The sequence below is a fragment of the Archocentrus centrarchus genome, chromosome 20, assembly GCF_007364275.1.
Source record: "Archocentrus centrarchus isolate MPI-CPG fArcCen1 chromosome 20, fArcCen1, whole genome shotgun sequence".
NCBI lineage: Eukaryota > Metazoa > Chordata > Actinopteri > Cichliformes > Cichlidae > Archocentrus > Archocentrus centrarchus.
The window spans coordinates 10,016,666-10,041,408 of record NC_044365.1 but is presented as its reverse complement, the minus strand read 5'-3'; the positions used below and the strand labels follow the sequence as shown (position 1 = coordinate 10,041,408).

The 24,743-nt window shown below is 39.4% G+C and overlaps 1 protein-coding gene across 1 annotated transcript in view; it reads right to left on the bottom strand.

The window, feature by feature from the left end:
- kcnh2b (potassium voltage-gated channel, subfamily H (eag-related), member 2b) overlaps positions 1-24,702 on the bottom strand; it is a 241,070-nt gene extending 216,368 nt beyond the window's left edge. Inside the window, exon 1 of the mRNA XM_030756201.1 lies at positions 24,627-24,702. Coding sequence (XP_030612061.1) covers positions 24,627-24,702 — 76 coding nt within the window. The remainder of the gene's footprint in view (positions 1-24,626) is intronic.
- Between the last annotated feature and the right edge of the window lie 41 nt (positions 24,703-24,743).

The window sequence follows — 24,743 nt, the reverse complement described above, 5'->3', positions numbered from 1 at the left end:
ATGCTGAAAAATGTGGCTCTTGTAATTGGTTTTTGGTCAGTATGTCACACGTTAGCTCACACTGTAACAAGAGTGCTGGCCTAACTCATGAGAAACTGATTTCAAAGCTACAAAATTAAATTTGGTACATAAATTATCATAATTTTGCAATGTTTTTTTTTGTTTGACAGTAGAAAGTGTACACAGTGTCACAACTTTAACAATCACCTTGTGAGACAAGAGGCTAAGTAATAATCACAAAACACAAGACTCAGAATTTAATCTTTTAGGTCACCTTCACTGTTTGTTTCTTTCCCATCATTTCCTGCCAGGAAAAATTAAATCATAATAACAAAGGCTGGCTACAGTTAAAGGAAAGCCTAAACTTTGAGTTCAAGGCCCTGAATCTGTGCCAGAGAGAATTGATGATGAACTTATACATCTATTTCATCTTCAATACAATTTCAAATTTATTTATATAGCGCCAAATCACAATGAACAGTCACCTCGAGGTGCTTATACTGTAAGGTAAGACCCTACAATAATTGCAGAGAAAATCAAACAATCAAAATGATCCCCTATGAGCAAGCACTTGGCGACAGTGGGAAGAGAAAACTCCCTTTTAACAGGAAGAAACCTCCAACAGCTCCAGGCTCAAACAGGGGCAGCCATCTGCTGCGACCAGCTAGGGGTGAGGGGAGGGAGACAGGACAAAACGCACACAGTGGAAGAGAGCCAGAGATTCAGTGAGGAACCTTAGTTTCCAGATTTTTTCACTCAGGCTTGTGAACAAAATATTCACGTACTGGATCTTCCTCTCAGCAGTACCAAAATTTTGGGAGAAGGTAATGTGTTATACATTGTCCCTATGATGAATGAATGAATGAAATTAAACCAAAGGCTGCGCACTGGGTCAATTTTTCTTGCTAAGTGTTCTTCATTAAAGTTGATTATGAAAAAGTCCCAGGAGGAAGAGATGGTACAGTCATTATTCCCTGTAAATTATGTCTAAGAAGAGGTTCACAGCGGGGATGTGTAGTAATTCCCCTCTGAAATAATGATTTGTAAGTCATTTTATCACCACTGGCAAGACACTCGTCTGCCACGCCAAGATATTTCTGCACAACTCTTTTCCAATTCAAATTTTGGCCATTGATATTAAATCTCCTGTATCAGACTTGAGTTCTTGGGATTAGTTTGCAGACTTATGATTCATTATTATTATAAAATACCTCCCTGTTTCCATTGTCGAGTGGTAAGTTTCTTGTGGGTTAGCCATGTGGGATATAATTGTTTTGATTGAGTGCAGATTTCTGTGTATGTTTGTGGGTGTTGTGTTTACACTTCAGCACCTTGCACACAAAGAAAGGAGATGGTTCTAACACAGACTTGCAGGGGATTGAATAAGGGGGGAATGGAACAGGAGACACAGCAGCAAGACAAACACAACATGACCCTGTGTTAAAAAACTGAGATCCAGCGTGTACCACGCTGGCTGATAAATAATCATTTTCTAATCAAAGAGCAGTCGAGCAGAACGTTCACTGACCTAGCATGCTGGTGAGGGGCAGTACTTACAGATTGGCCCGCTTTTATTTAATTATGGCTAAACAGGCATACTGATGTGCAATACAAAACATAAATATAACATAAGTGACATTTCATGAGTGTCATTTTACTTCTTTTTATTTTAGAAATATCACTTAGAAAAAAGAAAACTGAACAAAAACAACAAAATAAAAACACGATGGATGGATGGATGTGACAGCACATATGAGACAGCTATTTTTATCAAAACTGTCTTTTCATAACTTAACCGGGTAGTTTTAGTTGCCAAAACACAAAGTACTCAAAGCAAGATCAGGTGATGAGCATATAATTGACAAGTTGCTGTATGATGTTACAGGGTATGTGTCAAAATTGCTTTTCAAGAAGTGTGTCAATTACAACTTTATGATAGGTGACGTATACTTGTACTGTAGGGTCCAGAATGTCCCTGTTAGCACAGCATCACTTGTCAGTGTGTTTTCAATAGTAAGAAATCACAAAAGATCAGTCTGGAACACACCATGAGGTGGACCTTTATTGCTGTTGGAAAGTGGACACATTTTGCACTTCAGTTCTGTCAGCAAAGCAGCACGACCACGCTTTAAATGAGGTAAATTGGTCTCCAAAACTGCAGGGCTTTTCTGACCCATCTATCCTCCCTGAATTTCTGACTTTGTGGCTTTACCATAAGTCCTACAGCTGCTGGCGTTTTTGGGCGCTTGCACAAAAAAAAAACAATGTTGTACAAACCCAAATCAGGAAATGTTTGGATGCTGTGTAAAGTCTAAAGAAAAAGAGAGTGCAACAACTTCCAAGTCTCATAAGCCCATACCCATTCAAAATAGAAGGCAGCAAACATATGAAATGTTTAAAGTGAGTAAATGTACTGTTATAAAAAAGTATTAGCTCATTTTGAATTTGATGAGAGCCACATGCATTAAAAAGCAGGGACAGGGCCATGTTTACCACTGTGTAGCATCCACTCTTCTTTTACCAACAGTCCATAAACGTTTGGGAACTAGTTTCTGGACTTTGGTTAGGAATGTTGTCCTATTCTTGACTGATATAGGATCCGAGCTGCTCAACAGTCCTGGGTCTTCTTTTTCACATTTTTTGTTCATGATACACTTCAGGATGTCTTCACTTGGTAAAAGGTCTGGACTGCAGGCAGGACAGTTCAGCACCCAGAGCACTCAGCACTACAGAGCCATGCTGCTGAAATAGCTGCAGTATGTGGTTTTAGCATTGTCTTGCTGATATTTGCAAGGCCTTCCCTGAAAAAGACATGAGCTTGGATGGCATTATATGTTGCTCTAAAACCTGCATACACCTTTCAGCGTTGATGGTGCCTTCCTAGATGTGCCAGGTGCCAATTCCATAGGCACTGATTCAGCCCCAAACCACTGGAGGCACAGGCTGGGGGTTAATTTTGTCACTTTTGAGGATGCAGTGTCATTCTTTCAAATTGAAAATTGTTTGACCACAGAAAAGCTTTCCACTTTGCCTCAGTCCATTTTAAATCAGCCCAGAAAGACAGCAGAATTTCTGGATCATGTTCATACTGTATTTTTGGCCACTAAATCTTTGTTGTATAGTGAGAGATTGTGACATAGCGTTAACACACAATAGACCCAAGCTTTTGTTAAATATAGTTTAAAAGACAATAAAGTGTACAATTTATCTGCTTCAATGCCTCCAATAAAGACTATGTAAGAAGTAAAAGCTTAATAAAATGGTTATGCATCTTTATGTTATGCTGATGGTCTACAGTTATAGTCTCACAGCACTTAGTTGAACCCAAATAAACAACAGTAGAGTTTCCCATTTTTGTCCTTTCCTTCTCTCAAACCTCCCCATCAATCATGTCATGGTACAAGAATCAAGAGAGCCATTGCTAATTTTCCCAGCCTGAAGTGAACATAAGGGAGTGTGGGGCTCCTGAATGAAAATGTCTATGCCCATTTTTCCCTGCATTAAGCACTCCATTATCACAGCCTCTTCCCCATTCCTTCATAAAAGAGACACATCATCAATCAAAGCTGTTCATCCTGAATTCAACAGGCTGTTCTCAGAGCAGATGTAAATGGTGGACAGACCTGTTCGGAAACACTGAAAATCAGTTGTGTAGATGCAGTTGATAGCCTGTCTCTATGAATTAGTGCAAGCAGCAGCCCTGAGACGATCATAAAGTTTGATGGGTTTGTCTGGCTGAAATAACCAGTAAGTAATACAGAGGCAGAGATGAGTGTGTGTATATACTGTATGTGTGTATATTCTACACTTCTTTTCTCAGCCTTTAAGTAAATGGTTTTCTGTCAGTCATAATGGCTCAAAGGACCAAGAAGATACTGTTTTTTCCCAATGCTGTTTAAGTTAAAGAGCCCGTGTCCTTCAGATTGTAAAAAGGTTTAAAAGATGAGACAGGGATGAAAAATGTAATTATTCTTTAGACAAACAGCCACATGAAGAGGACATATAGTGTAATTTTGATGCAGATGTACTGTACCTGCTGAATGACAATATAATACCTTAACCAAAAGAAAGCCAGGCTGAGAGAGGATTGAAGGAATAAAATAGAACCCCAAAAAAGAGGGAAGGCAAGCTTTAAAAAGAATGTCACAAGCCTCAGTTTCTTCAGACTTTATATAATGCAAAAGAAAAGGAAGATGGGCAGCAGAAGAGTCAGCAGGTAGAGTATAAAAACCTGGGTTATTCATGGTTTAAGCTCCTCAGTGTTTAGGACACAGCTGGACAGGTTAGCAGCTATATTCTTACACTGTCGGCACTGAGAGAGGAAAGTACAAAAGATGGCAGTATTTGGAACCAGAGGGCAATGTGCACAAATTAAACAAGGGTAATGGTAGGCAGCTATACACAGCACGTAACATTTATCCTCACTTTGCTTGGTGCACACTTCTCTCAAAGGTGCTTTATACTGTCAGAGTTATTTGGCTTACCGCAGTGACCTGCTGGTAGGTATTGCTTTATTTATGACTGTGACAAATAGGCATTAAGTGTGAATACTGAAAATTATGTAAAAAATTTTTTAAAATCTACCACCATATGGAATTCCAGCATGTTCAATATTAGCTCACAGTTATATTATTTCATCCAGCATTTATCATTATAACATAATAAGAGCGGCTATTGCTACCTACCAACACTGAAAGCATCATGTAGGCAGCCCCCAGTTACTGATGGTGCCTGATATGGATGGTAAACCTACATATTGTGTTTGCAACTACTAAATTAACACTAAAAAGATATATCACAGTTATTTGAATTATTTTTTCCATGCATGCATCCACAGCAGCACCTGGATTCAGCACATTCGGGTCTGTAACTATTTGGATGACAAAACTTTAGTTGTATGTTTGCCTCTGTTCACCAACACACAATATGATTGATGTGCAGGCTTTAATTCAAGGATTTTAATAAAAGTATTTCCTTTAATGATTGAGAATTGTAATAATTTTTTACACTGTTCTCTATTTTTCTTCAGATTCCCGTAGCGATTAATTACTTCAGTAAGTGTGTCTTGTGGCCAACCGAGAATTGGTTTCATGGCCAGGTGAAGCCTGTTTGCATGTTATTCCATGACAAATTAAGCAGTGCATAGCTCAGCACTAGCAGAAGGCTTGAAAGAGGATAGAAGACAACTAAAGTTGTCAAAGTCTACAATCAAGAGACAAGTTCATGAATGTAGATGATTTACAACAACGTGCAAACCACTGGTTACATTCAAGAACAAGAAGGCCAGATTAGACTTTGCCAGAAATGATCTAAAAATGCATGTAGAGTTCTGGGGGGAAAAAATCTAAAACCAAGATTAACAGCAAGAGAAAACTATGGAGAAATATGTAGACAGCTCATGATCTGAAGCATACCACATTATCTGTAAAAATATGATAGAGAAAGTGTCATGACATGGGCATGGATGACTGCCATTGGCACTGGGTCAAATGACACTAATGCCATAGCATCCTGCAAAAGCAACCTAAAAATTTCTGAACACAGAGAAACACTGACTGAATATTCTTCATTGACCAAATTAGTCACCTAACCCAGCCATGGAGGGATGTACTCCATAGCTGTGTGGAATACATCCACACAGGTATAGGCTACTTCTTCTGCAGAAGCTGCAATCTGAAAGAGATAGGAGACTGCAAGGTGGTGTCCGGGGAGAATGTAATTAGGCAGCGTTGAATGGCAGCCTGTGGATGACTTTGGAAATCAAGAAGAGAAAGCAAGTAAAGGCAGAGGGAAAGATTAAATGGTGGAAGCTGAAGAGGAAAGAATGTTGCACAGAGTTCTGGGAGGAGTCGAGACAGGCTCTGATGAAGGCAAAGGAAAAGGCTTAGAGTGAGTTGCATATGAGGCTGGACACTAAGGAAATTAGAAAAAAAGACTTGTAATGATAGTAAGATCAAGCTGGAAAGGATGTGCAGCAGGTTTGGGTGATTAAGGATAGAAATGGAAATGTACTAAGGAGTGAGAAAGTGGATGTTGAATGAAGAAAATGAGAGAGAGAGAGAAGAACACTAAATCAGGAAGTGCAGAGGATTAGAAAGGAAGAAGCTGTGAAGAAAATGAAGACTGGAAAGGTGGTTTTCAACGATGATGAACAAGCTGACAGATGAGGTCAGGCAGGAGTCTCCATGTCTTTTGTGACGTTCGCAGATGGCATTGTGCTCTGTAGTGAGAGGGTGCAGGTGAAAGAGAACCTGGAGAGGTGGAAGTATGCTCTGGAGAGAAAAGGAATGAAACTAAGTAGAAGCAAGACAGAATAAATATGGGAATGAGAGGGAGACAGATGGAAAGGTGAAAATGCAAGGAGTACAGGTAGGGAAGGTAGATGAGTTTAAATATCTGGGGTCAAACATCCAAAGAAAGGGACAGTACACAAGAGAGGTGAAGAAGAGAGTGCAGTCATGATGGAGTGGGTGGAGATGAGTGTCAGGGGTGATTTATAACAGAAAAATATCAGTGAGAGTGATAGGGAAGGTTTATGAGTGGGTAGTGAGACCTACTGTATGATGTATGGTTTGGAGATGGTGGCACTGACAAAAAGACAGGAGGTGAGAGCTGAAGATGCTAAGATTTTCACTGGGAGTGACCAGGATGGACAAGATTAGAAATGAGTACATCAGATGGACAGTTCAGCTGAGCGGTTTGGAGACAAATTAAAGAGGCAAGGTTGAGATGGTTTGGACACATGCAGAGGAGTGATAGTGGATATACTGGACAAAGGATGTAGTGAAGGAGAACATGCAAGGGCTGATGTGACAGAGGATGATGCTAGGGATAGGGTGAGATGAACGTAGATGATCCGCAATGGCGACCCCTAAAGGGAGCAGCCAAAAGAAGAAGAAGAGGCCACGTTAGTCACCTGACATCAAACCCATAAAGCATGCTTTTCAGTTACTGAAGACAAAACTGAAGGCAGAGAGACTGACCGACAAACAAGTAGTTACTGAAGGTGGCTGCAGTAATGGCAGGACATTTCAACAAAGGACACACAGCCTATGGCGATCCGTGGGTTATAGGTTTTATTAATGAGGCCATGGTCTCACTTGCTAGTTTCAATTCTTACTGAGTACAACAAGACTTGTTTTTTTAAAAATGATGCCTATTATGAGCATTCACTCTTCCTCCAGGTGTCAGTTAGATTCACCCCTCATGTGCCATATCTAGTTGGGGTGAAAGACAAAAGGCTTAAATGCTTCAAGACAATATAATATGCAGTGGGTTACTTCCTGGTCACTGTTCTTTTATATACAGTGTATGCGGCTCATGGTGACTGTTTTTCTTTCATTAGCACCCATATTTCTTTATTTTTTAAACAAAGTGTGTTTCATTTTGCAAGACAATTTTTGCATGTCTCCATATATCACCATAATTTTAAAAACAATATATATTTATCACATTACTTCATTAATCATTGACATTTTCATTACAACATTGACTCAGGATTGGAATATAAATATATAACCCACTCTGCATGGTGTCTATTGGCAGTATTAAAGGCAAGCAAAAACTCCCCAGCTGTCTCTTACGTTCATACGCTTTTGAAGCCAGTGAGGAGGGAGCTGGTGGACAGGCTGATTAAAGACAAGCTTCTGCTTTTCAGGAGGAAAACACTATTTCCTATTCCCACTGACACACATACACACACACACACACACACACACACAAGGTGTAGTCCTGGTGATGCACTTACAGACCCACCAACAGAGACTGAATAATTCACCAGGACTACACCTTGGGGGTAGGGTTTAATCCCGGGATCCGGGATTCCCGGGAAATGCGATCAGAACCATTTCCCGTTTCCCGGGAAACGTTAGACGGGAAACCGGGAAAAAAGTCGCGCGCGTCGATTTGACTTTCAGAAATAAAAGAAAGCTTCAGAAAGTTAAATTTAAGGAAATATTGAGAGAAGGGTTCGTTTAATGCGAAAAGCATTACTCTTCATTTCAGGCACGTTCAGCCTCCGTTTAAGGCTTCAGCCTTCATCTCAAGCGTTTTAATAGAGGTATTACACAGTTGTACTTTTTTCCTCTTTAATTTGTTGAAATCGTAGGCAATGTGTTTACCCTAAGGTATTTTGTATTATATAATTTTATATTATTATATATTGTTATATTGCATTATATAGCCTATAAAATATGTCTGCCCTGAACAATAAAGAAATATCTGTTTAACTTCGAGTGTTTCTTTTCCTCGTTTGCAGCCGCTTACTAACAATCATGAATTAGGATACGGGCCTAATGTGTGAAGAAATTATCATGAAATAGATTGCTTTAAACATATTTCGCTTTTAAAATGGAGTTGAGGAAAATGTATATTTTTTAGGCTATAAGGATTGGCCAGTTTTCAATAGACGATTCACAGCGAACCTACTTTAACCCTCAGACACGGTGTTATAAATTTGCTGTTGCCAGAATGGTAATGACCAAGTCGTAGTGCATTACTCAAGGCCCTGTGTTATGCCATATTATAGTGTAGTACGGTAGTTAACTTTTCAGTGACTATTACAGCGTTCCACTGGTGGAGATATAGCGCAACAGATGTCGCCACGACAGCGTGGCTGAGCCTTTATCAATGCTGTGTGGAGATGAACCGTATTGTTTTGCCACCAGCAGTTGTAAAATATCTTGGAATAATTCCATGTACAATGGAGGAATATTCGAATTATATTTGTTAAGGGAGTGTTGAGGAACGATACAACACCGCATAGCTCGAGCACTCCAATGTCCAGATGTAGGTTTTATTGCGTTAATCAAGCCGACGTTGCCCCCTACTGGGCATAACAGGACATAGCTGGAAAGCTACCTCTACAATATCAGAATAGGTTAAGGCCGACACAGGCTACAGAAGGCCTAATTAAAATAAAAAATAAATAAACTTTTTCCCGGGATTCCCGGAAATGGCTCGTCATTTCCCGGGATTTGATTCATGTCATTTTCGGGAAAAATATTAAACCCTACTTGGGGGCTATGTAGTCTGCCTCTGTGTGTGTGTGTGTGTGTGTGTGTGCGTGTGTGTACTATCTATTTGTGTATGAGTGAATAAGTGTGTTTCTGTGAGCATGTGTATGTGCTTGGAATCTCCCTTGATACTCTTGAGTAGGCAGACATGGAGGGAAACCCATGTGTCCATGTGTTAGAAGTAGAAGTCAACAAACCAGCTCATTGCCTGCTAGCTACTAAAGAGATATGAATAGTGAGTGAGATTAGGGGCAAAGAACATAGAAATGTGAATGGAGAAAAACAGGAAGAAAAATGATAAAGAAAAATAAGGGGGTGGGATGGAGCATGAAACAGATATATGCAGTTGGTTGGTATGTTGACAAAAATTATTCAGGCCTGCTGCAGGGATTTTTTATTTATTTATTTATTTTGCTTCTACCCATTTCTGCCCATGCAATTGCCATGGAAACGGGAAATATGACACATGATAAATCCTCAAACACAGAGCACTGACACAATAAATTCTGACTAAATCTAGGACCCTTCATATTCCATGTATACCTCTTTGCAGCTCACAGGCACCAAACTGTGAGTTGATACAGTATATACAGTGTTACACCAGGTTCCGACCAATATTTTTGTCTGTTATAAAGGTTACTATTAGATTTAGATTACCTTTCTCTTTAAAAGTAGAAGTAGAAGTTTTCACAATAGTCTGTCAGGACCTTGTGATGCATCCCAGTTTCACGCAATTATGTGTGATAAAATGATTCTTTTTCCTGACCCAAAGTGGTGCCCTAAATCGTCTAGGTCGAGTCCTTTCAGGAGGAAGTCTGGCCACTCGGCAGCCATCTTGAAATACCTGTGGGCACCACCCTATAGTTGCACCACTATCTTTCCCTGTTACAGGATTTTCTCATAGATTTCAATAAAATAGTTTCTGTGTGCCATGTCTGTGTCTTAGAAAGCGTCTGATAATTTGTAGCCTGAATCCCACATTGGGATAATTTTGAAGTGTTTGCCCTGATTGAATAAACATTAAAATTAAAGTCAGGTGGTTTTGAAACCAATAGGAATCTCCCCGAAACTCTTGCTAGTTTTTGATTTTTGGTTTTTGATTAAATACACAGTCCTTGTCCTGTTTAAAAATCTATTCTAAAGTTTGTTTGAAGTTTATGTTAAAATTCATCAGCTTGATTTACACAAATCAATCAAGTTTTTTGCAGTAATAATTTTCTAGTTGAGAATGAAAACACCAAAAGGATGGAGGATGCTTTTTTGAGATTTTTTCTGGTCCAGTTCCCCCGTGCAGCAGTCTGAGGAGAGATGACCAGAATTCCTTATTCACACTCAACTCGTCCAGCTCTTCTGGGGGACCCAGAGGTGTTCCCAAGTCAAGTAAGAGACATAATCCCTGCAGCTCATCCTGGGTCTGCCCAGGAGCCTCCTTCCAGTTGGACATGCCTGAAAATCCACACCAAGGAGAAGGACAGGAGGCTTCCTGGTCAGATTGCCAAACCACCTCAGCTGGCTCCTTTTTGATGTGGAGGAATAGCAGCTCTACTCTGAGCCCCTTGCAAATGACTGAGCTCTCTACCATATTTCTAACACCCTACTGAAGAAGTTAATTTTGGCAGCTTGTATTCACAGTCTGGTCACTCCCAACAGCTCTTGGCTATAGGTTGGTGTAGGAACACAGATCAACAGGTAAATCAACAGCTTTGCTTTCACACTCAGTTGTCTCTTTACCACACCAAACTGATAGAGCATCCCAACACTGCTGATACCACACCAATCCATCAGTCAATTTCATATTTCATATCCCTCAGTCATGAACAAGACCCTAAGGTACCTGAAATTGTCCACATGATGCAGCAACTCATTCCCCAACTCAGGTACTGTAGGTATTCCACCATTTTCTGTCTGAGAACCAGACTTGTCGTTTTATGAAGCCAACAGAACCAGATCATCTGCAAAAAGCAGAGATGAGCTCTTGAGACTGCTGAATCAAATACTCTCTGCCTCTTGGGTGCACCTAGAACTTCTGTCCATAAAAATTCTAAACTGAATCAGTGACAAAGGGCAGCCGTGCTAGAGTCCAACATCCACTAGAATGAACCAAGCTGTCACTACAGTCATACAGGGATGGAACAGCCTGTAAAAACAGGTCAGATACTCCATACTCCTGATGCTTTGTGCTGAAAAAAATTAACTTTGGAACTATCTCACTTGATTGTACTAACTGAGACTGCTGAGGTCTTAGCTCCATTTTCACTCACTGCCAATATGAACAGGTTACAGTGGATACAATGAACACAATTTGACTACATAATGTTCTCTGAAATGCCTTCAGTTATATTTTTGCTGGTGCCGTTGGTCTGAATTATAGAGTTTCCAAGAAATGATGACTGTGTATAACAGTCCATTGAGTCATACTCTGTGAATTGTAAGGGGGTGTTTCTACCACAGTACTAGTATTTTCTTAGCAGCAGTTAGTGATAAAACTGGATCTCCACTGAAAGGGAATGATGCAATCATTTGAAAGCGCAAAGCCATAACAGGAAAAAGGGTTTTGAATATCACTTTAAAAGATATTCACCATTAGAGACCAAAAAGTGTTATATTGAAGACCTACACTGGGACAACCCACCGAGCATGTAATTTTCAACTTTGTTAGAATAAAGTAGATAGAGAATTAGATATGGCTCAATGGTGGACTTGAAAATACTTCCAATCCAGCCTCCAGCTGTCAGCTCACAGGTGGAACACATTTCTGCCTGAGTCAGCATCCAGCTGATTGATCAGTCAGTCAGCTGCACTTTCATTCAGCTCTCACACAATGCCAGAAAAATAATGACATCTATCATTCATCAGGCATTACAACAAACTCTTCAAAAGGAAAATGCTGTCACAGCACAATGGGTTACTCCAAGATTTACTTGTATTTTTGTCTCATTAGAGATGCTGGCCTGACACTGTGGGCAACACACAAGTGCAGGCTCCTGGAGAAGTGCTGATGTCATCAGTATGAGACAGCTGACAAGAGGATGGGGGTTCCTGTCATGTTTTGACAGCCAAAGCATTTATTTCTGTCCACCTAGGGTTGCATTTTTGGAGCAGATTCTAAACAGCATTTATAAATAATATATTTCCAAGAATATGGTTTTATTTATTTACTGAACAGAAAAGTGTTGACAAGACTACCAGTTAGCACATTGTTTTCTGTGTCAGCTCCTTGAGATATAGAGCACATACTCTGGAGTTCCAGAGCTTCAGCAGAACAGAGATGCTAAAGCCCAATTTTTTTTTTTTTTAAGAACAAACCACTCATTCAGTTATTTAAAAATGCATCAGCAAAATCATGCATCACTAGTGCAAAATGCTTCCACATAAAAGTTTGCTGGGGTTTTCTTGCAAAGCAGTGCAACCTCATGTGGCAAAGAGCTGTTTTGTCCAAATTTGTACAAGTGCACATTAGTATGATGTAATATATTTAGTTGACTCTGAGCTGTGAGGCAACTGCAAAGCAGTAGTTCTCCTAACAAGCAGTGGTTTTTGAGGTAATTTCCAGTAATCCTAAAGTACAGTCATCCTTGAGCTCAACAGACTCCATATCAGGAGAACAAATGAATATAGACAAAACAACTAACTAACCAAACATCTTCTACATTTAGGCAATACACTTACAGAAGACCTTTTCACTACTCCATTGCATTTAGCTGTTTAGTTCCCAAAGAGTCTTACACATGTTAACAAACCTAGGAGTGGATGAACCTGTGAATGGCTCCGCCAGCAGTTCCTCCATAGTGAGGCCTGGTAATGCAGTTAGTGAAAATGGGCATAAAGGGCTGTTAATTTTAGCCTGAAAACAAATGTTTGTAAAGATTTTGTTATGATGTAAGCCTGATTGAGCTTGTAGCATTTATTTAAGCTGGCTTTGTTTTGTATGGCTTTGACCTATAGGAAGCTGTCAGAGTACCGGGGGGGGGGGGGTCTTCCTGTTAAGAAGGAACTGAATTGAATTATATTTGTATTTTTAATTCACTATTAATTGCTTAAATGCTTAAGTCTAACTAACTTTACCAGAAACACAAACAGTCAGGTGCATATTGAAAATGAATGCATTCCTGAGGTCATCTGACTGAAATCTCCAATCTGCTTCCAAACAGCTGGGGATTCAGTCGTGCAATGTGGAACTTTTCAGAGTTCCAGTCCCCAACAGTCGTTAAAAGTGATAATCCCATAATCACTGCCATCCTTAATGGGCTGTTTCGCTCTGAAGTGTCGCAGGCTACAGTGTGTACCATGTCTCCCTTTGCTTTAATGAAGTTATGCAGATTTATGCAAATGAGGTCTAATCCCTGGGACACTGGGGACTCCGGGGTCCTTAAGTCGGTTAGCTGGCCTTTTTCTGTGCCACCACTCTTGAGGTGGCACAGTGAATGAGAGAGGGAGTCCAAATGAGCAAGAGAAGACAAAGCAAGAGTACATGAGAGAGGTGTGATGAAGTTTTAGAGGAAACACGTAGGAGGGTGACTTGATGAATGGGAGGGTGAGAGAGAAAGGGCAGCTGCCAGGAGATAAAACAGTGACAGATAGAGGCACAGGCAAAGGGCTGAGAAGGACAGGAAAAGATCTACCAAAGAACTTGGACACTTGCTCTGGGCTATATTTGGCCTTTATGCTGTGATATCTCTGGATTTCAAAAAATAGGAGGTTAACCTCCCTCAGCGCTTCCTTCCATGAAACTCCAGAGCAATTCTACCTGAGTAAGAAATGTGTTCACTGTGGGGTTTATTTGTTTCTATAAATGAGCATTTCTTGTAAATCAATGTACCCTGACCTCTTTTTTAAGGCTCCACTGCATTTCATATCAAACACTTGCAATCTCTAGGCTCACACCTGCTGAGATTTTACCAGCATTGTTAGAAAAAGTTAGGCTTTATGGCAAAACTCGGGATGGATTTAAATGCATAACTTCATATTCCACATGATGTTCAGACGTGCTGTTTTCCCTTTTACCATATTGGCTAAAGCAACATGAAAACCCATGGTTTAGTTTTTTGTTTGTTTGTTTTCTTTTTTTTAATGCATAAAAATGAATTTTTACATCCAAAGGCAAACAGATGGTTATGAAAGCCATAATACCGCAACCTCTAAGGGTTACCATTACTGTATCATAGTGTGCCTTCATTGGTGGAATAGTAAAGCCAAAACGCATTATTCCAGCAAAATTATTTCATGCATATATGACTGAATACTGGATCTGGAAATATTTTTCATATGTGTCATTTTGTCAAAGCTATTATTCTTGGTGATTTACACACAAAGGCCTATGTACGGGGGTCAACGTGTGCTGGAACAATCTGGAATGGTGTGCTGCCACCTTCACTCAATGAGTAATTAAATTTGATAGGGAGCTTAATACAACATAGTGTGAAGCAAATTCATTTTTCATGTGCTGCAGCTAAAGCCACAGAGAACGTTAAGTCATCACATGCTATTCAAGGGTTATATAGAACAGTAAGTACAGGCTAAACTGCATAGTTTGCAAGCTTATGACATTGTGTGTTTACAGTGATGTCTATGCTGGGCTACTGGAGGGCAGATGGTGGTATCTATGGTCACTTATAGGATGGGAGAAGTCTACAAGGTGGTGGTAGAAATATAACTTCAGATTTATCATTTATAAGCAATATGTAAACATTTATAATTATGAAAAACAAGGTAGTAATAGTAAAGTACAGTCATAATTATATAAAATATATTTTAATGACAAATACTTACTTATAAGCACTTAAATTATCCTTATTATGTTATTAACCATTCATAGTTGTTTCCTACTTATTAATGCTGAAAGAGGGACTCGCAGTAAAATGTAACAGCAGATCTATTTTGAATGGGGAATTCAAAGCAGGCTTTGATTTTATTTTCCGTTCATCTTGTATAACAGACTAGCAATCTAGAAGTGAAAGATGACAGAATGACATCCGTTCAGTGTTTAGGTGTCTAAAATTTCATTCTAAGTATTTGCTGAAAGCCAAAAAGAGCCCACAAAGAAACAGATTAAATGTATCCACCATGAAAAAGTTGTGTGTGTGATTTCATTTGGTATCATTTCTTCTCTAGTCATCTTTGCTTTTGTTTCAGGAGTTCTACATCAAGGTAGGGGATAAACATGCCAATTGCCTTTGAGTCTCGGAGCTTTACCTGATAAGGTGCTGTTGATGCATTCAGGCTTGTCTCATCTTTTCATCTTGGCATAAAAAGAAAAAAAGCAGAGTAGGGATGCATTCTTTGATGCTTTAGTCTTAGGGCTACTATTTTTTTCTTTTTTCTTTTTTTAATGAAAAGTATAACCAATTAAAAGCAGGAACTACAACTCCTCCAGACACGTGTCACGATCTGAGAAAACAGATTGGGAGCTTGTTTATTTCTTAATCACTGTTAGCTACAAACATGCAGCTCAGAATTTGAAAACCATCTATATATATATATATATATATATATATATATATACACATATATATATTTATAAGGTTTCAAATCTTTGGAAGCTATTCTTAAGTTCACCATTTCACAGGGGACCCAGAATGCTTGATTGACTGGTAAACTTGATTATGATGAAATTATGATGCAATTCAAGCTATTAAAGGAGAAAACCAAAAACACATAGGACTGCAGTATTTGATCTCTTGATCAACTACCCTTGGAGTTCAATAAACCAAAGTTTCCTGGTTTGATTGTTGCCAGTCACCTTACATTAACATCTGGTCTTAAAATGAAGTAAATACAACCAGAGATGAACTAGAAAACATGACATATTTCACTGTTTCATTAATTATTTAACAAACATTCAGTCAAAAGGCAGAATCGGGGCATGAAAAACTAATAATTCCATAGGAATTAAGAGAGAAATAGCAGCCAGGTGCTGCTAATCATTGATTAATTGATCACCAGTAAGTGTGACCACCTCTAAAAGCTTTGGCAGGTTGCTGGTCTGGAGTGTTCAGGTGAGTGTTAACACAATGCCAAGGAGGAAAGACATCAGCAATGATCTTAGAGAAGGAACTGCTGCTGCCCATCAATCTGGGAAGGGTTATAAGGCCATTTCTAAACAATGTGAAGTTTATGATTCTACAGTGAGAAAAAGCTTTTAACTGGAAAACATTCAAGGAAGTTGCCCATTTTCCCAAGAGTGGATGTCCCAGCAAAGGTCAGACTGCAAGAAACTGCAAGAAGACTAAGAGCTACATCTAAGACTCTACAGGCCCCAGTTAGCATGCTAAATGTTAAAGTTTGTGACACTACGATTAGAAAATGTCTGAACAGCTGTGGCCTGTTTGCCAGGAGAAAGCCTCTTCTCTCTAAAAAGAACGTGGCAGCACAGCTTATGTTTGAAAAACTGCATTTGAACAATAACCTTTGAACACACAAGGCCAAACTGGAGATGTTTAGCCATATTGCACATTACTTATATACTGTATTTGCCAACAACCAAACACAGTATATCAGCACAAAGACCTCATACCAACTGTCAGCACAATGGTGGAGAGGTGATGATTTGGGCTTGTTTTGCAGCTATACAATCTGTGCAGCTTGCAATTATTGAGTTGACCATCAACTCCTCTGCATATGAAAGTATTCTAGAGTCACTTGTGACCCCACCTGTCCAACAGCTAAATGTTGACCCAAACCCGGTCATACAACAGGATAATGATCCCAAGAACTCTAGCAAATCTACAACCTCCCATTTCCAACAATGTTGGGACACTGTGTAAAATATAAATAAAAACAGAATGCAATGATTTGCAAATCCCATAAGCCTATATTTTATTCACAATAGAACATAGAAAACATTAAATGTTTAAACTAGACTGTTAATACAACTGATAACACAACTGTTATAGGAACTGGGACTGCTGGATGTCTTTGTGCTCAGTCGCATATTTAAGTGGAATAATTTGGCAATCTAAGAACTGCCCTTATGTGGGTTTAAAATAAAAAAGTGATTCTTTGTTAAGGTTTAATGTATTTGTGAATGAGTGTCTGAGCAGAAGATCATTAGTTGAAATCCCCAAAGCAGCTGCGACAATAAGGGTGATCACAGTGAGTGTAACAAACTCCACTCCTTTCTTAACAACAGCTGTCAGTGTAGGTAAATCAGCCTGATTATAATTGTGGCACACACACAAACACACACACACACACACCTATGTTAACAACTTAAGTTGTAGCAATGTGGATATAGGTTCTGAGGCCATTTAAGCTTTAAGCTAAAGCAGATGCTGTAAAAGAACACTGTTGAACAGAAGATCCATAAAGAAGTCTCACGTCTTCCCAAAAGATCAGATGATACACCGAGGTTACAAAGCAGTCTTCTACATCCATCAAAGTCACTACACCTTACTACTCTTGAAAAGCGAATCTGGCTTCAGGTAGCTGCCACCACCAAGAAAACCAAGACACACTCATCTGTGATGATTGTGGGCAGCAAAGTCTCAGTGAAGCTGCTCATTATAAAATCCAAAAGGAGGATAAGGGTCAAATCACACATTGTGTAAAAGACATATAATTGTTTCAGCCTCATTTCAACAAAAAGACAGATACTGCAGAGAATGGCTCCACACCCTCTTTCGTCTTAGCACCCCCAGTAGGTACCATGTTATCCACTTGGCCACATGATATCAGAAGGCAGTTAGGTGTGGCAGCACAGTGAGCATCTGTGAGGCACCAAAGAAAGGGAGAGAGGAGAAGGGTGGAGGGAGATGGAGAGAATACTGGTTGTCAGTTGAGACAAGGAGCAGTGAGGAGGAAGGAGCAATTTGGAGACTGAGGGCAGTGAGAGAGGAGAATGTTTACAAGCTCCATCAGTTTACAAGTACATGAGTGTGCTCGTGGACTGCGTGCGTTCTTTTGTGTGCCCGCTCAGTAACATGTGTGGGTGTGTGTGTATGAAAAAGAGAGAAAGGAAGACAAGAGACAAAGAGAGAGAGTGTGAGTGAGAGACGAGTGATTTTGCACCAGCAAAGTGCAATTTCGAGGCACTGACTCACTCCTGACTCCAGCAGCAGTGTAGCCGCGTTGCTGTGTTTACACCCTCCAAAAGAAACAGATGGAGCAGAAGAATAAAGTGAACCACCAGAGAAGACCCTGGCTTTTGTATTTATTTTGTAGTATTTCAGTATAGCAAATACTGAGGCCTTTTTGTAGATCATCTTTGAATTCTCTAATATCATTTTGTAAATTGTAGGATGACTATGCATCTGTAGGGGGAGGCTAAATGATGGCTACATTTGTTCTGTATTACTTCACAGTCATCCAACAAGCCAGCCTGCAGATGGAACCCTCAAATGTCTCATCACAGCCTAATCCATGTATGCAAACCATATGTTGTTGTGGGTGTGTGTAACATTGTCACGTACTCAGCAGCAGTTACAAAAGCACAAAAGGCATATATTTCTTCCTGCACTGGGAACATCAAGACTCTGTGCCTTATGTAACCTTGAGAGGAACTCATCAAAGTCCAAAAGCAACACAGAAGCATCAAGCAGTAGACACTCAGGTGGCTGACCTGCTGTCACTGGCAAAAAAGTAAAGAGACGCGACAGGCAAGTTAAATTCTGTATACACTACATTCTATTAATGCATGTTGTACTTGTGACAGATCAATTCATTAAAAGTGGAAAGGTTGATGTTTATCTGTACAAATGGCTCTTCTCTAGAATCTGGACTTGCAAATTTAGGTCAATGAAGGGCTGGAGAATTCATAGTTTTGGTCTCTACAGTTAACTCCTCCCTTTATAGCAATGTCAAGAGGGGCTTTGTTTGTTTGTTTTAACTCACAGGGTTGGGTTTTTTTTTTGTCTTTTAAAGTTAAGTTTTTGCCTTTCTGTGTGGGCTCTCTCCGGATATGCTGGCTTCCTCCTACAGTCCAAAAACATGCAGTTAGCGGGGTTAGGCTAACTGGTGATTCTGGTTTTAGTCTTGCGACAGACTGGCAACCTGTCCAGGGTGTACCCTGCCTCTCGCCCTATGGCAGCTCGAATAGACTCCAGCCCCTGTGACCCTAAATTGGATAAGCGTAAGTAAATGGATGGATAAATTTAACTTATCAGGTAGTAGAAAAAGATCTGACAGATTCCATGAGAATAATATTGCTTGATGCTTTTATTTTCAGTCGTATACTGTAACTGAAAAAGTAATTGGTGTTAAGACCGCTATATTAGGCTGAGTGACTGTCACTCTCCACAGCTGATAAAGTGTGCAAGAGTAAAATACTTACGAGAAAGTAAGATAAGAGACAAAGAGACAGTGTGAGCTAAAGACAAGTGTTTTCACACCAGCTAAGTTATAAACACCCATAGTGGCTACATAGTGTAGTGGTTTACACAGTAGCCACACAAGTAAACGCAGCCTGGTTTCTTTCCAGGAGGAGGAACAAATCCCTTTGGGGCATATTGGCCATACAATGAGCAGCAGTAAGAGTGTATTTATCTAAGGACCCAGTAAATATTCCAGCATTGCTAGCATGTTAGTGATTATACTGCAAACAGCAGCTCAGCCCTATGAGCTCTATTGTTGAGCTCCTAGCAATCCATATTCCAAGGATGAATTTTGCTGTGTTGGTTTTTAATGTGACTATGAGATTTTCAGAAGCAGATGGTGAAATATGTTACATGCACAATCTTCAAATTTGAGAAAACTATTTTGTCATTCAAAACAGTTAAATAATGTACAAAGCAATAAATAAGGTGTTACCAGAAATTTTTTTTTTTAAAAAGTTCGGACAGAGAGCGGGGTTCTGAACTGAGGGGAGAGCTAAATTTTTAAAAGCATAAAGTACGATCGACAGTGAAGAGGATGTGCAAAGCAATCTTAGATGTCATAACCAAGAAGAGATATATGATTAGTTAAATATGATTAGGAATTAAAAAGCATTTGCTTCTTTTCACTCCTTTCAGACATGGAATGGTTAATATTTTCTTTTGGGATTTCAGCCTGTGAAGTTTGACTCACGGTTTATTCTTCTTTCTTTCATATTCAATTGTTTTTGTTTTTTTTATGCTCATTAACATTTGTTATTTATATGTATCTAAAATCTGACTGACTGTACATACCAGCAGAATGTGGGAATACATCACCAAGCACAATAGTGAGGTTCACTGATTGGACAACAATGGCACTGCTACACACACACACACACATTACTTGTTAGCAGAACATTTTCCACCTCTATCTATATCTCTAATATTTCCATTATTGCCTCGTTTGTGTGCATTTAAAGGTCACAAAAGGCAACTTCACCTAAAACGAGAGGGAATTATCTGTCACCTGTAGCACAACATTCAGCACTCAAAACTCTTTGCAAGGAATGTAGACTGTAAAATTACCTGGAGCTGTTAAGAAACAGTGCACTTCCACCTTTTCTCTGTGTGTGTACATGACGATGGGTGGGAGTGTGGGTGGAGGAAAGGTGTGTGGGGGGTTCTATGGTAATGAAGTGTTTGTACTTCTGCTGCAGAATGGCAACATTCTCCCAGGAGGACAGTGACTTTAAGAATTGTAATCTAGCAAAGTCTTCTCTAAAGAATGGCAAACAGACAACACCAACAGACCTAAAGGTTGCTGCAACCTCCCAACTGAAGTCAACTGTCTTGTCAGTCTTTGTCAAGAAGGAGGCTCGCAGTCTGTCTGAGCAGTGTAATCTGTGTGGAGCAGCATGGATATCAAACCCGGGGGTGGATCATGGTACAGGAAACAGAGAGGGATAGCCTACATGCACAGAGGATCAGTGTACAGTAAGGAGACCTGGGGGTAATGGTGCATTTACACAACTTGGAAACTTTGACGACTAAAAATTTCCTCACGTGTTTGAACATTGACTTATCCTGTTATTGCTTTTAATTATGTTTACTGTTTCATCTAAATAGTGGTGTTGAGAATAAACAGAAAACCAGGAACAGTAAACATATTGTCCCCCATGAATTATACACTCGCTGTCAAGGCCACTTGCACTTGTCTTCAAACAAACAGCACACCCTTTGGGCCAGTGAAATGCAAGGCTTTGAAATATTTCAAGCCTTGTAAAATAGAATATAAAAGTTTGAATGAAGACTAATAAATTTAGAATATATGAAAGTTTACCTTTTTATTTAAGCAACAAAAGAAATTATATTTTTTAGATCCATTAGTATATGACCTCATTATTTAAAACTTTAGCCATGTGTAGTTTAAACCAACATAGCATCATATATGACAAAAACAAGAAAAATATATCAAAAGCTCCATTTGATAAAAAATAAATTGTGGTGACTGTCTTCTTATCAAGACTGTCATCGCTAATAAGTAACTATTCTAATTAATCCTGTTCACTCTCAGCAGTGATTACTACCTGGTGCCGTATTACATATGAAATGTTAGCACAAAGTAATTATACATAATATAAATAATGACAATATGCAATATTTGAATTTGCACCATCAGTCAAGTATATATATGTATATATATATATATATATATATATATATACATATATATATATATATATATATATATATATATATATATATGTATATATATAAAGGTTGTTTTAAAGGTTGTCTAAGTTCTAAGAATGTGTGTGAATGGTTGTTTGTCTGTCTGTGTTAACCCTGCGACAGACTGTCGACCCCTCCAGGGTGTACCGTGGGAGACCATGAGACCCTGAATTGGAAGAAAATGGATGAATGGATCACAGAGATGTAAATTTGAGTTAAGAAAACAAAAAAACCCTCAAAACTCAAAATTTCTTGCAATTTCGACTTATTTTCTCAAAATTTCACATTAATAATGAAAAATTTCCAGTTATTGCTGCCAATCATGAAGTTTGGTGAAAGAGATGATTTCCTTGTTACCCAGAAGCACACATGTGCACTCAAAATGGGGCACTGATGTCTTTGGTAGCAACAGTATCAGTGAGGTAGCAATGTCTAGCAAACGTGAACAAATTGTCGTCAGCTTTTTGACCGTCAAAATGCCTTACAGTGAAAAACAGCTGCATAAAAGATAAGGAATCAATGTTTTTTGTTGGACGGCTAATACCTTCAAGCACAGAGCTTCCTGACTGGCAGTAATAACTGGAAATTTTACTTTATTAAACGCAAAATTTTGAGATATTTAAGTTGAAATGTAGACCTATTAACCTGAAATTTCGAGTTATGAATGGCAACAAAAAATTTTTTTTAGTGGCGCAAACAAGCTTCCATTCAAGTTTCCATTATAGCATATACACTTTTTTTTAGAAATAATAATTCTCCAAAATGACTAAGGCATGAGGGTTTTTTTTTCCCCTATGAACTGCGCCTTTTACATTAATTTAGTAAACTTCATTATAAGCAAAGAGAGCAGCTTGATCAAATTGTTCCCTTCATGGATGGGGAGAAGGCCTGGAGTTTGCTCCTTAATCATCTTCTCCAAAGTTCAGCATCAAGCATCCATGCTTTGTGATCTTGGCACATTATTTTAGAAGCCATCCCAACTCAAAGAAAGGCTCTGCTCTGCCATGCTCCTTCTAGCATGAAGGCTGCTTTACCCCCACTGTGTTCCACATGAGACAGCTTTCTTCACTTACTGTATAGCCGAGCAAAAAGGAAAGGCCAGCTATTGAATGCTGTGCAAAGAAAGCCTCTAATAAAGAAATAGCGAAGATCAGGTGGGTACATGCGCAGAGCATTGCTGCGTGGAAACATAGCAGTCTGTCTGACATAAACAGCAGTTTACTCAGCTATGGAAAAGTTAAGATTAGGCGCTTAAGTTTCACTCATGTGGAGAAGTGAGGTAAGCATGGATTCAGACATATGCAGCTAAAGAAATATTCATGAATATTTGCATGCCATTCCACTATACTTCAGGTAAACTCATTTTTATTCATTTCAACTTTCACTGCATTTTACTTCAACCACTTTAGGGCTTTCCAAACACCTGCTGTGTCCATTTACACTCCTCCTCTATGGCTCCCTGTTCATTGCCCACGCCCATTAGACACCATCACAACAGTACCAGCAGCATGCAGGGTTACCCTGACTATAAACCTTCAATAGTTATAGAAATTGACTCTGAGAAAGCATTCAGATAGCACCAATGTGAAGTTATTTGGCTTGTTCCACCTCTCTCATAAACATGGAAAAGCTTCCTGCCACAGGCTGAACCAAATGCAAATCCTCAGGAAAGAGACGTCTCAGATATGAACACAGTGGAGTGAGTCGGCAGCGTTCCAGTGAACAGCTGAATATGTTCACCTTTGCAGAGTCATCCACGCTTATCAGGATGGAAAACTAAGCACTACAGGATTAATGTCAATTACCCAACTCCAACGTCAATTATTCAACTTGACTGCACATGTGTGGAGTTGCACCTCTGTGTGACGAAATAGCCTGGGTTTTTTGTTGTTGTTTTTTTATTATTAGTTTGCACCAGATCCACCTCTGTAACACTTTGTTTCATTTTCTGCTGTTGTCGTGACTCTGTTAGAAGCGCAGAGAGCCTTTTCCAAAGCAGGCTTGCAAACTACCCAAGTGCAAGGCACATGGTAGCAGGCGGGCAGCTTGTTTTCTGTGTTTAGACAGGAGGTTCCTGAGCAAAGATTCAGCCAACATCTGTATGTTTATCTTATCTGCCCTGGAGGAACTGACATTTTAAAGAAGCATTCCAATCCCTTGCATCAATACAACCTTCACCAGCATGGAAATGAATGATACTGATACACATCCACTTTCCCCCCGTACACCACAACCATCATCATCCTCATCTTCATCTGCCCTGAGGTGTAGTGAACGTGCTGTTCATGGCTGCCGAGGCACGTCTGAAGTCTGGTCACACGTTCAGGGATGGAAACAACATGCACGATTTGCATCAAAGATAAAACTGCCACAGGGAAATGGGGATGGATGGAGTCTGTGTGTTCTGAAATACAGACAGCTTTGAATTTCATGCCCATAGGCTATTATGCAAAATTCAGCAGTTCAGATATATTGTTTGTTTTTGAAGCTTGCTGGCTATTGATTAATGGGATACAGAGATTTTGAAGGCCAAAAAAATACAGTTGGAAAGGTTTATTAGTGTCCAGTGATTGCTGGATATAAACATTAACTTTGGATAAAGATTTCCTGAAAGTAAGTGTGTCTGAGTGTTGCAGATGTAAGGTGACATCAAAGTAAAGGAGGATTTGCAGAAACTAACCTTTAGAAAAAGGCTCCAGGTGTAATTTAGGAGCACATAGTTCTACACAAGCTGCTGCTGCTGTGATCAGAAATCTCTTTGGTGAGAATTTAAAGAAAAAAAAAGCTCTTCAGGTGAGCCTGAGTGGGATCCCTTCAAGGAGAAGATGTTTCGTGAGTTTTACCCAATTTCTGTTTGGTTTAATTTATCATAGAGTTCCCACCCTCGTGACATATCACAGCTATTAACCATGCTTTAGTGAACACCATAATTGAGGCTAATTCTGGAAAAAAAAACGTCACCTCAAAGTGTACCTCATTAGGATGCTATTTCTAACAGCTCTTAAATCAATTATTACCGCTGGGCTTTGATTAAAGAAAAGCCGGCTGGGTGCTCAGATAAACATCAAGGAGGGAAAAACTATTATCTTACTTTGACTGTCAAATTTCCTGATGATGGTATCCAGGAAGGTGTTCTGCGGAGCCACATGGCCCCTCCGGACTGGCATCTTCGCTGCTGTGGCCCCTGAACTGTGAAAGACTTTGCAGG